This window comes from Magnolia sinica, chromosome 1, assembly GCF_029962835.1.
Source record: "Magnolia sinica isolate HGM2019 chromosome 1, MsV1, whole genome shotgun sequence".
NCBI lineage: Eukaryota > Viridiplantae > Streptophyta > Magnoliopsida > Magnoliales > Magnoliaceae > Magnolia > Magnolia sinica.
The window spans coordinates 13,175,442-13,188,383 of NC_080573.1; the positions used below are offsets into that span (position 1 = coordinate 13,175,442).

General features: G+C 44.2%; 1 protein-coding gene across 1 annotated transcript; it reads right to left on the reverse strand.

The window, feature by feature from the left end:
* Window positions 1-772: 772 nt before the first annotated feature.
* Window positions 773-3,501, reverse strand: LOC131240323 (uncharacterized). Its single transcript, XM_058238458.1, has 2 exons — window positions 1,889-3,501; window positions 773-1,088 (listed from the first exon to the last, which is right to left on the reverse strand). Exons 1-2 carry the CDS (start codon window positions 3,383-3,385, stop codon window positions 816-818), a joined length of 1,770 nt encoding a protein of 589 aa, XP_058094441.1. The 5' UTR covers window positions 3,386-3,501; the 3' UTR covers window positions 773-815.
* Between the last annotated feature and the right edge of the window lie 9,441 nt (window positions 3,502-12,942).

Below are 12,942 nucleotides of genomic sequence, written 5' to 3' on the forward strand. Positions count from 1 at the left end.
TCATATCCATAGGCAGCCATCATTCATGACAACATCCCCAAAGGAATCTGTCACTTTCCTTGTTATAAGCACCTTTCTTTTTCTTTTTCTTCTTCTCAAAGACCCAGTCTCCAAGCAATGAATGTTAATGAGTCATTAACATTCATTGCTTGAATGGGGCCCATTGTTCAGTGATCCAGACCACTTGTCTGTTTGGGGGCCTGCCGCAGGTAGATTACGACCTGAAAATCTGGTCAATGAGCCAATCATAACCTTCCAATTTGTTGCCTAAAAGTGACCACTAATAAGAGAAATATAGAGACATTCAACTGAAAAAACTCCCAAGATTAGTGGGTAGGGACCTTCCAATCTGATGGACTTTTGGGGATGGTCCACCCATGGTGGGGCCCAGTATTCCAAAGAGCAAAAGGAAAAGGGATTCTGTCATTTCAGCATTCAGTAAAACCTGTTAACATCCTTTTCTATATATAACCCAAGAAGCTCTGCCACTCATGAGATTGAGAGCATTCCTAGTGGCCCATGTGCCAACTTGCCATGTTTGTATGTGATATCGAGGCCACTCATCAGGTGGGTCCTATCTTGATCACACCTTAGCACATATATGAGGCCAGTCCGCCCATTAGGTGGGCCACAAGTGCAAGAATCAGCAGTCCACATTAACCATACTTGTGGACTAGATAGAATGATTCTTGGGACAGGGCATATTCGTAGATGGCCCCACCTGATGAGCGCTCCAGATCGCATGCACACACCATATTGTCACATGTTACACAGAGAGAAGAAAAAGATAAGTCAGTATACAACACCCTTCCATCTTACTTCCCTCCCTTCTTGGACTTGGATTTCTTCATCTTCCTGCTCTTGTCATCAATGCTAGTCCAAGAATAATCACTAGGAATGGTGAAAGGATCCAATGGCTGAGATTGTGGGTTTATAGATTTCGATCGAGAAGCTGCAAACAAGTGCTCCTCTGGAATATCTTGCAGGTGTCTGGGGCTAGACATCGGGGTGAAGAACTGTGGTTGAAGATCTACAAACTTGGTGAATGTAACCACAACCCTTACAGTAGGAACGACAGGAATAGCGATCTGCAGCAATTCAAAAACCATGATCAAGGTCCGCTACCGGTGAACCATATCAGATTGAAAGGAAGTTCATTGTAGCTGAAATCTATCTTATCACTGTCCGAGAAATCTGGACTAAACATGTAAAACAGTGATCCAGTGTGAAAATTTGCTAAGGTTGAATCTATCTCCTATTATCACCAGTTCAAATAACAGTCTTTGATAAAAGAAAGATTCAATGGGAATGATAGTGAGTTACGGGTGATTCTTATCATTGTCCAATCACCCTGCACAAATTGGAAAGAAAACACAGAACCAATGTGGATGTTTGCTACAGGTGAATCATAAATCAAGGTGCCCAAACTGAAAAATAACAACTGAATTCGAAATGATGTTTCAAGTATGGGTGGTGAATCCCATTAGGATGATAAAGCTGTGCTAATGGAACTTCACTGCGGGCGAAACCTACCATCCATCTGATCAAGTTACAGCAAAGAATTAGAAATAGCAATTCAAATTACAATGAAGTTCATTATGGGTGAATCCTATCAATGTTGATCAAATCTGCACAAATAGAATAAGATAGTGATCCAATCATTGCGGTTGAATCTTGCATCATCTAATCGAGTAGCAAACAACAATTCAATGTAAAAGAACACAAACAACATTTCAATGTGAAAGAACAGCCATTCAACGAGCAAAAGAAAGTCCGTTGTCGTTAAATCCTATCACTATTTAATCAAGTAATGCACCATTTTAGTGAGAAAAAAAAAAGGGTGAAATTTTACTATAATCAATCTTAAATAATCAAAGACTGTCCATACCTTCACCGGAAAAGCTCCAGGTGGGAATTTGGTTGTGAGCAACTCTCTCAAACGACGGACTGCCTTCACCTTATTCGCAAGGATATCAAGCAATGGCAATATCTCCTCAGTCTTCAATGGGAACTGCTCTGTCAACCAAACCGTCGGCCTCAGACTCTTCACATACTCACTTTCCTTGCTGGCCCCAACTGCCACCTTCTTCCCTGATTTCTTCCCATCTGGAATCCTCCCGCCGCGGTCCTCCAAACCGGGCCGTGTTGTCATTGATGGAATATCAACGCTCTTCCGACCGACCGATGCCCACTCCCTATCTTCCCTAATTTTCCCATTATGATTATAACAGTAATCCCCCTTCTCAAAACTACTATTCCGACGCTGAGAAGAAGAAAGCCCTAAATCGAAATTGGGGTTTTCCGCCACGAGGAACCCATCATCCGAATCTTCCTGAAACACCAACGGCATCACCTGCTGCCGATGATGGCCATTGCTGGAGCTGTCATCGTGGATATCCTGTGCTGCAACTTTCCGAGTGCGGAAGCTGAATTCGACGTTGTGGATGTCATAAACCCTAGCTTTCCACTCCCCGACGCTCTCAGTCTTGTCCTGCCTCCGCCAGTTTGTCCTCGCAACGAGCTCTGCTCTGGTCACGTCCATGCCTGGACGGTAAACGCTCGTCTGCGACGCTACTCCTTCCTCATCGGACTCCGACAACGGCATTCCGGCGTTCTCGAACGCGTCGAAGATCTTACGCTCGTTGCGGTTGAGGACAAGGAGGGAGCCGGACTGGAGACTGAGGGAAGGGTTCTGATCACTGAGGAAGATGAAGCTCTGATCGGCGCGGTGGATCTTGAGGCCGTCGAATCCAGCGAGGGACGTGTCGGCACGGAGATCGCCATCCCGCTTCCAGATGCGGTAGGTGTCGGACGGGGCGATCCGTCCGACGAACGGTAGAAGGGAGCTCTCGAAGTGGAACGAGATCTCTATGTAGAAGTCCCGCATGCGACGGAGGGCTGAGATGAGCCGCGGCACGCGGCGTCGCCATTTGAGCCACGCAGCCCGGTGGTGAGCCCGGAGCAGTGCCCGGGCGATATCCGACCGTCGGTTACAGATAGCCTCCTGTAGGGGGTTCCATCCGGACGAGTTCTGGAGGGAGATGTCCGCGCCAGCCGAGGACAGTGAACGGACGGCCGCGATGTCGTTGAGGCGGACCGCAAGATGAAGGGGTGTTTCGCGGTAGGGTACGTCGCGGCGGTCGATGACGGAGGAGATGCGGTCAGCGAGTTGCTCCTGGTGCAGCGAGTCGGACTCGTTGAGTAGGTGGGACGAGTCAGCGAGTCGTGGGAGGGTTGAGAGGAGGCGGGAGAGGCGACTGTGGTCGCCTAGAGCGACGGCCAGATGAGCTGGGCTGTGGGCGTAGTCTTCAAGTCGGATGGTTGGGAGTGAGGACAACGGTTGTGGTTGTTTTTGTTGTGGGTGTTGCTGTGGTAGGGTTGCCATCGAGAAGAGAGAGAGAGTCTTTTACCGGTCTTCTTCTTCTTCTTCTTCTACTGCTTTGTCTTTGGGTTTCGTTGCCTTTGTTTTGTTCTGTTTTTTCGTGTCCGAATGGGATTTTCTTTCATTTGTTTTTCTTTTGTGCTTTTGCTCTTTTTGGATTTCGGGAAAGGGACACGAAATGGGGCCGCGTCTGTTGGGGTTGGGTTGTGTGCACGGAAAAATGCTGATTTACTCGAGCGAGTTTACTTTTTCTTCAACTCGTGACTCACGTGTGGTCACTTGGGAGAAGTATTTTGGAATCTAGTCCGTTCATCAGGTCAGGCCCAGTTTTTGGATTTCTTTTTGAACACTAGACCTAAAATTATAATTAATTGAGTTCATAACATTGGATGATTTATTTTTATCGTTTATTTCTTTTGCATTATTTGATTTCAATTCATAGTCATATCAGTCTAAATTTTGGGGTCAAGAATCTAATCTGTGGGGCCCGATTTACCAACGGTTTGGATCTTCTTTTTTTTACCTAAGTTTTTTACGTGGCTTAGCATTACTTGAGCATGTCATGAGCCCGCGAAGATATAGTCTGTTGTAATTTTAGCCCTGGCCGTAACTACTTGGAGAAACACGTGGCGGTCGTGGGTGGTGTAATGATCGGACTGTTCATTGAATGGGGAACGGGCCTCTATCTTGCGCAAAAATTAGCGTGGTCCAGTCAATCAAGTGGGCGATGAAGCTGGGCCGTTGGAAATTACAGACAGAGCTGTAAATTCACCGTACAATGTCGGTTATCTCATGAATGGACAGATCTGATTCGAGCATGGGGTCCACATGTCTGGGGCGAAGCCAAGACACGGTGGATTCCATTTCCATACCTGTCACAGATCAGCACGTAGGGTATTTTTATTTATTTTTTATTTTTTAAACACGCACACACACCCCTGTACACTCACGCCGTAGTGGAATTTCACCACTTATGGGTCGAACCCTTCACCGGGTGTTGAAACTCCTGAAGAGTCTACCACCGGAGCAAGAGTAAGGACCCAGCTCGTAGGGTGCCTTGGACGTGTGCCACCAATAAAATAATGTGGGTCTTGATTAGAGGAAACGGATTAGATTGCGTGGTGCGTCACACACCACCTTGTTGACGTCACCAAGTTCTGTGGTACCCACGTGTTATGTCCACACCTAGGAGAACATTTTAAGGCATTAGCCCAAAAATAAGTCATATAGGAAGTTCAAGCGGAACACACCACAGACTGGGTACTACCAGGACGAGGATTGTGTCCAACCCCCGCCCGGACTCGGTAGACCCATGGTGTTGTAAGTGTTTTATCCACGCCGTTCGACACTTTTTTCGGATAATTTTACCATATGAGCCAAAAAATAGACAAGCCCAAGGACAAAGTGAGAATTGAACTTCCACTATTGAAAACTTCTTGGGAGGAGAAGTCTCGGATCGAGTTGATATGTGTTTTCACTTCATCCAACGTCTACATGACCCTCTGAAGGGTTTCAACGGTTGGTGTCATTATCAGTGTAGCTTCCTTTGTTGTGATCCACTTAATCCTTATACCTGCCTCATTTTTTTTATTCATAACTTAAAATAATCTAAAAAAAAGCGGTTGAACGTCGCGGATAAAATACCTACATCAGGGTGGGCGCCACAGAGCCCTGCTCGGCCGGATACCGTCCGGGCGGGGGTAAGACGCAATCTGCGTCCGTACTACCAACCTTCTACCCAGCCGATCAGAAGGGTCGAGGACGCAGATTGCGTACTACCCTTGCCTGCCCCTTGCTCGTAACAGTCGGGGGCCCTGGAAGGCTCACCGTGATTTATTAGTTTATCCACACCGTCCATTCATTTTTTCATATCATTTCAAGACATGCATTAAAAAATGAGTATGTCAAAGGCTCAAGTAAACCCTGTAGTAGGGATTAAACGTCCACCATTAAATAAAATTTAGGAGCCGTTCAAGTTTCAGATCAAGCCAATATTTGTGTTATGAACCGGTTATATGGCAAATAAACATCACATAAAGCTTAAGAAAGGTTTCCATGATGGACATCATCAGCATAGTTTCTTATGGTGTGACCCACTTGAGCCTTAGATCAACCTCATTGTTTGGCTTTTTCCCAAAAATAACGTGAAAAAATTACAGTGTATATAAAGCCATAAATCACGGTGGGACCTCGTAGCACTGGTGGGTACAGGCGGAGTAGTACCACATCTGCTTCCATCGAACGCGCAAAATAAATATTGAGGATAAAAATATCTAACGGTACACCCTAAAAGCCAAGCTCAGGAGTAAATGAATTCAGACTCCACACGTTTGATCAGGTCACTCCTTTATCTACTGAGCTAGGCCTAGGTCTAAGCCTTTCCGACTAGGGTTAGGGCCAGGTGCATGGCTTAGGGGTAGGGAGGCCTTTCCACTTAGCCCATTGCCATCGTGTCAAACTGGATGAGATACTGGACTGAGTCATTATCAGTTAACTTCAACGGGATCATTTTAAGGTATGTGAACGAAAATAAGTCATATCCAAAGCTCAAGTGATCACGTCACAAATAGTAGTGGAGGCAATGATTCTCACCTCGAAGCATTCTTAGGCCCACCAAAATATTTTTTCTACTTCCAATCTATTCATAAGGTAACAGAAGTATAGATGGAAAAAAAAAACGAATATCAGATTTATCAAAAACTTCTATGGCCCCAAAAAGGTTTGAGTGGTAGACTTTTAATTTGCTTTCCGCAGTATGATCCTCTTGATCTTTAAATATGTCTTATTTTTCGACTCAACCTTTAAATGATCTCGCAAAATGGACAGACATTTTGGATATAGAATATCTCAAGATGATGCCCACAAAACTTGGTGACGTCAACGTACTGGTGTGCTGTACAACAGCCAATTCGCTTTCATAAAATAATGGTACCATTTTCAATTTTTGTAGCCTACATGTCGAGAGTAGGGTTCAAAATTAGAGCACAAACCTGTCCTAGGAGAGTTGGGCCCTGAAATGTTTTCACCCACCCAGTGGCCCTAAAAGGATTTCCACGATGGCATTCGATCCCCATTGCTTTCTGTGGTGGGCCCTAAAGATTTTCATAGATGGCATTCAATCCCCACTGTTTTCTGTGGTGTAGTCAGCTTTTGATGTCCATTAATTTATGGATCATGACTTAAAATGAGCTGACAAAAAGGATGGGATAAAATACAAACATCACGCGGGACTGGACAGAGCTTGGACCACACCATGCCCCAGGGACATCTTGTGGCACATGCCAAAGGCAATCGGCTTTCCTTGTTTTCGGGCCACCTAAAGCAAGCAATCCAATTGCTTTAGCAGCGTTGATTTAGATACGTCGGACCAGATCAGGCACTATACAACCTTTGGATTGGGTAAAGGCCAGGTCTACTTGGTCTGGGTCAAGTTGATGATTTTCAATCCAATTCCTAATCTCCACCCAACCATTGTATAAATGTGGCCCCAAAATTGTTAATCTCCCAGTATTTCATGGAAAATTGATCAGGCCGCTCATCAGCTGTCGGCTGTATCCCACCTTGTATATGAGCTATCCCAAAAAATCAAGCCAATCAGATCATCAGGTGAGCCCCACTTTTAAGTTGAAGGTGGACCGTTAATCAATTTTTTATGGTCTATTTCGTGAATTGTGGACCCACCTGATGATCCGATTCTTCCTGACGAACATCTTGTATCTTGCACATGCATGCTAGGTTTGCATGAGAGGGGGTGGAGGAAGTGAAGAGAGCAATCCTCAGTCGTCCATTTTCTTCATCTGATCACCTGATATTAATTGCTGGCCACCACTTCAGTGCGTCCAATTTAAAGACAACGGCGGGAATCCAGGAACCATTTCAAAATTCGAATTTTCAAAAGCCTTTTAGAGGCAGGCGCACGCACGCAATTATCTCCTATGTTGTGGGTTAAACGGACAATTAAAAGCACGGATTATTTAGTTACCGTTAACTGTAGTGGGCCGCACATGAACCGTTATTGGTTGCAAGATCTTCAATCAAAATTACTTTGAATGGACGGACACGATCTTCCAGTTTGAACAGTTAGCGCACCATGGAGAAACACTGCATGATCTAGTGGATGAATGGTTCTCTTCGATCATCAAGCGTGGCCGTATACAATGAGGTGGAGGGGCCCAAAGGACCATGATTTCAAGTAGACCCACGGACTATCACACTAGGAGAAAAACTTTGATACTCTGGTAGAGTTGCATAGATGATACGCAGGCATTAGAAATTACTTAAACACTTTGAATGTGGCATTTAAGTCAAATTAAACGGTACAAATTATGTTTCCCTGTTTAGAGTATCTAGGACCAAAATCTAAACTTCTATCAGATTTATGGACATTTATTGGACGGTTAAAAATGAAAAGATCAAATGGTCCTATCTAACAAATACGTATCCACGAATAAGTGGTTAGGATTGTTCAAGCAAGCTGATTTTAGAACTGTTACCTAGGTTCAGGGTCAGTTTAACTTGAGTAAATGCATATGAAGTTTAAAATTTCTGAATGCCTGCGTATCAAGCATCACTGGCTGCCAGAGTATCATATAACGGAAGCCGATTGCGTCCCGCGGCTGTCAACGGGCCCGATCTGGGCTAGGCTCGGCCCGGATTTTAAACTGTTTCGTGCTGACCGTCGGGCCAAAAAAATTTAAATTCTGATTTTTAGGCCCGACCCGGCCCATTGACACCCCTAGATAATAGGGGGGCTCTGTCGGGCCAACCGTGATGTATGGGTTTTATCCACGCCATCAATCAATTTTTCCAGATCGTTTTAGAGTAGGAACTCAAAAAATGAGTCTAATCCAAGACTTAAGTGGACCACACCACAGGATTAATTGATGTATGTCGCCTTCATTTTTGTACAGTATATACGTGTTTTAAATTCTAGTAAGTGGGGCCTCTGATTCCACCTTGGATGGCTAGTGAATCAACCAATACCCTATGTCGAAAGATTTCGGTAACCAATAGTAGTGCCAATCAAAGTTGAGTGTGTGGACCCCACATGCAAGAAGAAAGATGTACGGTTGCTTGATTAAAGATCTAAAATCAAGAAACGCATATGGCCCACCTTCCGAGACTACCGGACTGGCTTCTAGGAGAGTGAATTCTCTACCATCCACCTCGCACGCGTCTCCGCGCTGGCGCGCTGGAGCACGGTTAACAGACTCAGCGACTCGGGTCGACTAAGCCCCGCTGAGTGGGTTGCGACTCTTCCGAATCGCGGCCAACTCGGCCCATCTCACATGAGTCGGGGTGAGTCGGGTAATTGACTCGTGGTACCAATCGGGTAGTATCGGATCGAGTCGTATAGGACTTGGTAGTGATAGGTGCTTGAAAATATCCGTGGGCCCCACCATGATGAATGTGTTTTATCCACGCTGTCCATCCACTTTGGATCATTATTTTAGTGAATGAATAAAAAATAGAAAGATCCAAATCTCAGGTGGACCACACACCACAGGAGAATAGTGGTGATTGAACACCCACCATTAAAAGTTCCTATGTACTAATGTAATGCTTATTTGCCATCAAACCTATTAATTAGGACTTGCATAGTTGAATGTAAGGGAAAACAGAAAATATTAGCTTGATTCAAAAGTTTTCTAACCTATCATTAAAAGTTTTTAATGATGTGCATTCAATCACCACTATTTCTTGGTGCGGTCTGCATGAGATTTGGATTTATCTTATTTTTGGAATAATGCCTTAAAATAACGGATAGACAGCAACACATATATCATTATGGGGCCACAGCACCGACCAGCGCCGACCAGTACCGACCTGTGTTCTCACCAAATCCACTCCCGTATGTCAGATGTGGTGGTCCTGCGAGTAGCGATCCTTGGCCCTTTGCGAGAAGAGCAAGGAACGTCTGATAATGGACAACGACTGGACCCGAAAGATATGGCCAAAGGCCGAAAATGACTGTCCCCCAAGTGGTCAAACCTACGTTGGGATGTACAGTTCCTGTCTCCCATCTATGCAACCCACGCAGCCGTTACATTTTATTCAAAGTGAGGGTGACAAGGTTGTCACCTCGTGTTAACTTATGTGGGCACATCATTGTCCACGTGGCATACACTTATGTTAATCCAGACCATCCATTTGTCGGTCCATTGTTATGGCCGTCAAATAAGGAAGCAGATTGCGTGGTGTGCCACACACCACCGACCTTGGTGCTGTGTTGACATCACCAAGTTGTGTGGGCCCACCATGAGGTATGTCTTATATCCACACCGTCCAATCATTTGGGGAGATAAATTTTAGTGCATGCGCCCAAAAATGATGCAGATACAAAGCTCAAGTGGACAATACCACGTAATGATTCCCACCGTTGAAATCTTCCTAAGACCCACCCACTAATATGTTTATTTGCTAAGGTATTCATAAGTTACACAGACATGGATAAAAAGGAAAAATAAAACAAAAATCAGATTGATCTAAAACTTTTGTAACTCCTAAGAATTTTCAATGGCAGATGTTTAATTCTCCTTGATTTTTATGTGTGGTACACTTGAGCTTTGGATTGTCTTTTCTTTTTTGTCTTTCTCCTTTTTCTTTTTGTGTCTTGAGCCCTAAAATGATGCTACCAAACAGAGAGTTTATGGTTTATGATTTGGATCATCCACAATAGGGTAGATAATTTGGATGGTGGAGAACAATTTCCAAGTTGCATCATTTAATGGTGAGAGATGATCCACTGCACTTCGAAAAGGGTGGGGATTGTGTATTACCACCACCAGGACTTAAATAGAGGTGCACAGTCCTGTCAAAACCCTGCAGGCCATCATGATGTATGTGTTTCATCCATGTTGTACATTCATTTTACAGCTCATTTGAAGGTATAGACCAAAAAAAGAAGATAGATTGAAGGTTAAAGTGGACTACACATAAGGCAGTGGGAATTAAATTCTCATATCTTCTAAGGGCCCACATTGATATTTATTTCCCATCCAACTTATTCCTAATGGAAAAACACAAATATCAGCGTATTCCCTGTCTCCTTTCCTAAGCTTTCAATCTCCGCTACTCTCCGTGGTATGGTCCACTTGAGTCTTCGATCTGCCTTTTTTTAAAGCTTATGATTTGAAATGATTTGTTAAAATGGTTGGACAGCATAGATGGAACATATATATCATGGTGGCCCCAAAAAGTCCTTTAACATGACCGTCCATCTCTAGTTAGATCATGGTGGGGGTAGTACCTACTCCACCCCCCTCACAACACTATAAACCTGGACAGTCCCATAGATAGATCTGGACTGTCCATTCAGTCCAGCACATATTTTATGGCCTTTCACAGGAGAAATCACATGATTAGGATGTGTCTACCATCCAAACAGCAAATCACCTTGTGTCCATCGGACAGTGATATCATACCACTTCATTGACCTGCCCTACACAGACAAGGGCCACTAGCTTTCAAAAGATTACCATGTTGAGTAGGTATTTGATCATGTTGGGTGGGCCAATGAAATGACACCATGTCACAGTTGAAAAATTACCATATTGAGTAAGTATTTGATCATGTCCGACCCACCAATGAAATGACACCATGTCACATGGCCTGACCGACAACAAAAATATACATGATCATCCACTTATGAATTGATTGTGGTTAATCCACAAGCGACTTGGCCTTTACTTTACTCCGAACTAGCCATGTGGGTGAGACCCTAACGGTATGGCCCATCTCAGTGCATGCATCATATATCCATGTGGGTCTGTCTGTTTTACCACTTTATTTTAGGGCCTGGTCCCAAAAATAAAGTAGATACAAATTTCAGGTAGAGCACATCACATGAAGCAGTGGTTATTGATCATTAAAAACCTTATGTGGGCCACAAAAGTTTTGGATCAAACTGATATTTGTTATTTTTCCTTTCATCCAGGTTTATTTGATCTTATCAACAGGTTGGATGGTCAACAAACATTGCAGTGGTGGACACTGGAAGTTTTCAATGGTGGGCATTCAATAACCACTGTTTCCTATGGTGTGGTCCCCTAAAATTTATTTCTTCATTTTTCGGACCATGCTCTAAAAATAAACTCTCAAAACAGATGGACAGTATAGATATACAATGCATGCATCGAGGTGGGCCCTACAGCTAGTGTCCCACCAACATTGCTTGTTCCCTACCGTTGTTTTTTGGGTGGCCCACAAGATTTATGGCTCAGATTGAATTTGGAATGTGGGCCTAACCTATATAATGTACGGGTTGGATGGAACTCACACATGACGGTGGGGTCCACACAGCTTTGGTCTACGCAGCTAAAGAGATTGGACAAAAAGGACCAGAGAATCTTTCTCGCCCGTAGATAATGTGACTTTTTTCTTTTTTGTGGACCCCTCGTACCTTCCTATGGGTTCGACCGATTTCGTGAAATGTGCTTTCCACCTTTGGAATGGTTGAACCCATTTCTTGAAGGGTTTAACCCATTTTCATGAAATACCCCCCCTTCTTTCGAAACTGTTTGAACCATTTCATGAAATACACCATTTTGTTTTTGAAAGGGTTCGACCCATTTCGAGAAATACTCACTTCTACCTTCAAAGGGGTTCAACCCATTTTATAAAATACTCTGTTACTACTAGAATCAAACAATGCCCTTCATCAACGGACGGGATTCCTGCGAATGCCTTTTGTAGGAAGTTCCTGCGCTGGGAACTTAGGTGAGGCCCATCGAAATGTTTTTGAGAAATCCATCCCGTCCATCCATTTTTTTGGATCATTTTAGGATATGAGGACAAAAATGATCCGGATCCAATACTCAAGTGGACCGCAAATTTCAGGATTGAACGTACACAGTTGAAATATTTGTGGGGCCACAAGTTTTGAATCAGGCTAATATTAGTGTTTTCAGTTCATCCCAGTAGGAATGACGTTATGAACGGTATGGATGGCATGTACACATAACTGTCGACCCCAGGGAGGTTTCAACGGTAAGAATTTATCTATCCACCTTTTCTTTTAGTGCGGCCCACTTGAGTCTTGGATCCTGCTCAGTTTTAGTCTCGACTCATAAAATGAACTAAAAAACCTGATGGACAGGGTAGATTTCTCATAAATCCACGTCCTTCAACAACCGTTGAAGAGATCTTGCCAATGACATCTAAACCCCACATTGCTAAAGGCCAATGGCCGATGCTGGCATGCAGATCAAGTCCCCGTCTGGTCCATTGCTGTTTGGCGTTGGCTGGGTAAGACAGACCCTCTACATTTCCAGACCCTACCACACCACTGGCTCTCATGTCTCAAACCGTCTGATCTTGAACTTGGTCTTTGGGAAATCCAAACGTAGCACATTAAGCCCAAGCCAAGCTGATGGACCTGAAATTAACCACTATTCATGGGCCCGACCAGGTGGCAATGGTGCAGTCGTTTTATTCACGTAGGTGGGTGGGCCCAGTTACACCAGCATAAACAAGAGCCTAACCGGTTTACTTAAATGCACCAGGTTTTGTGACCCGAGAATGGACCCTAAACCAGAAAACCCTAGCCCGGATTCCAAGTG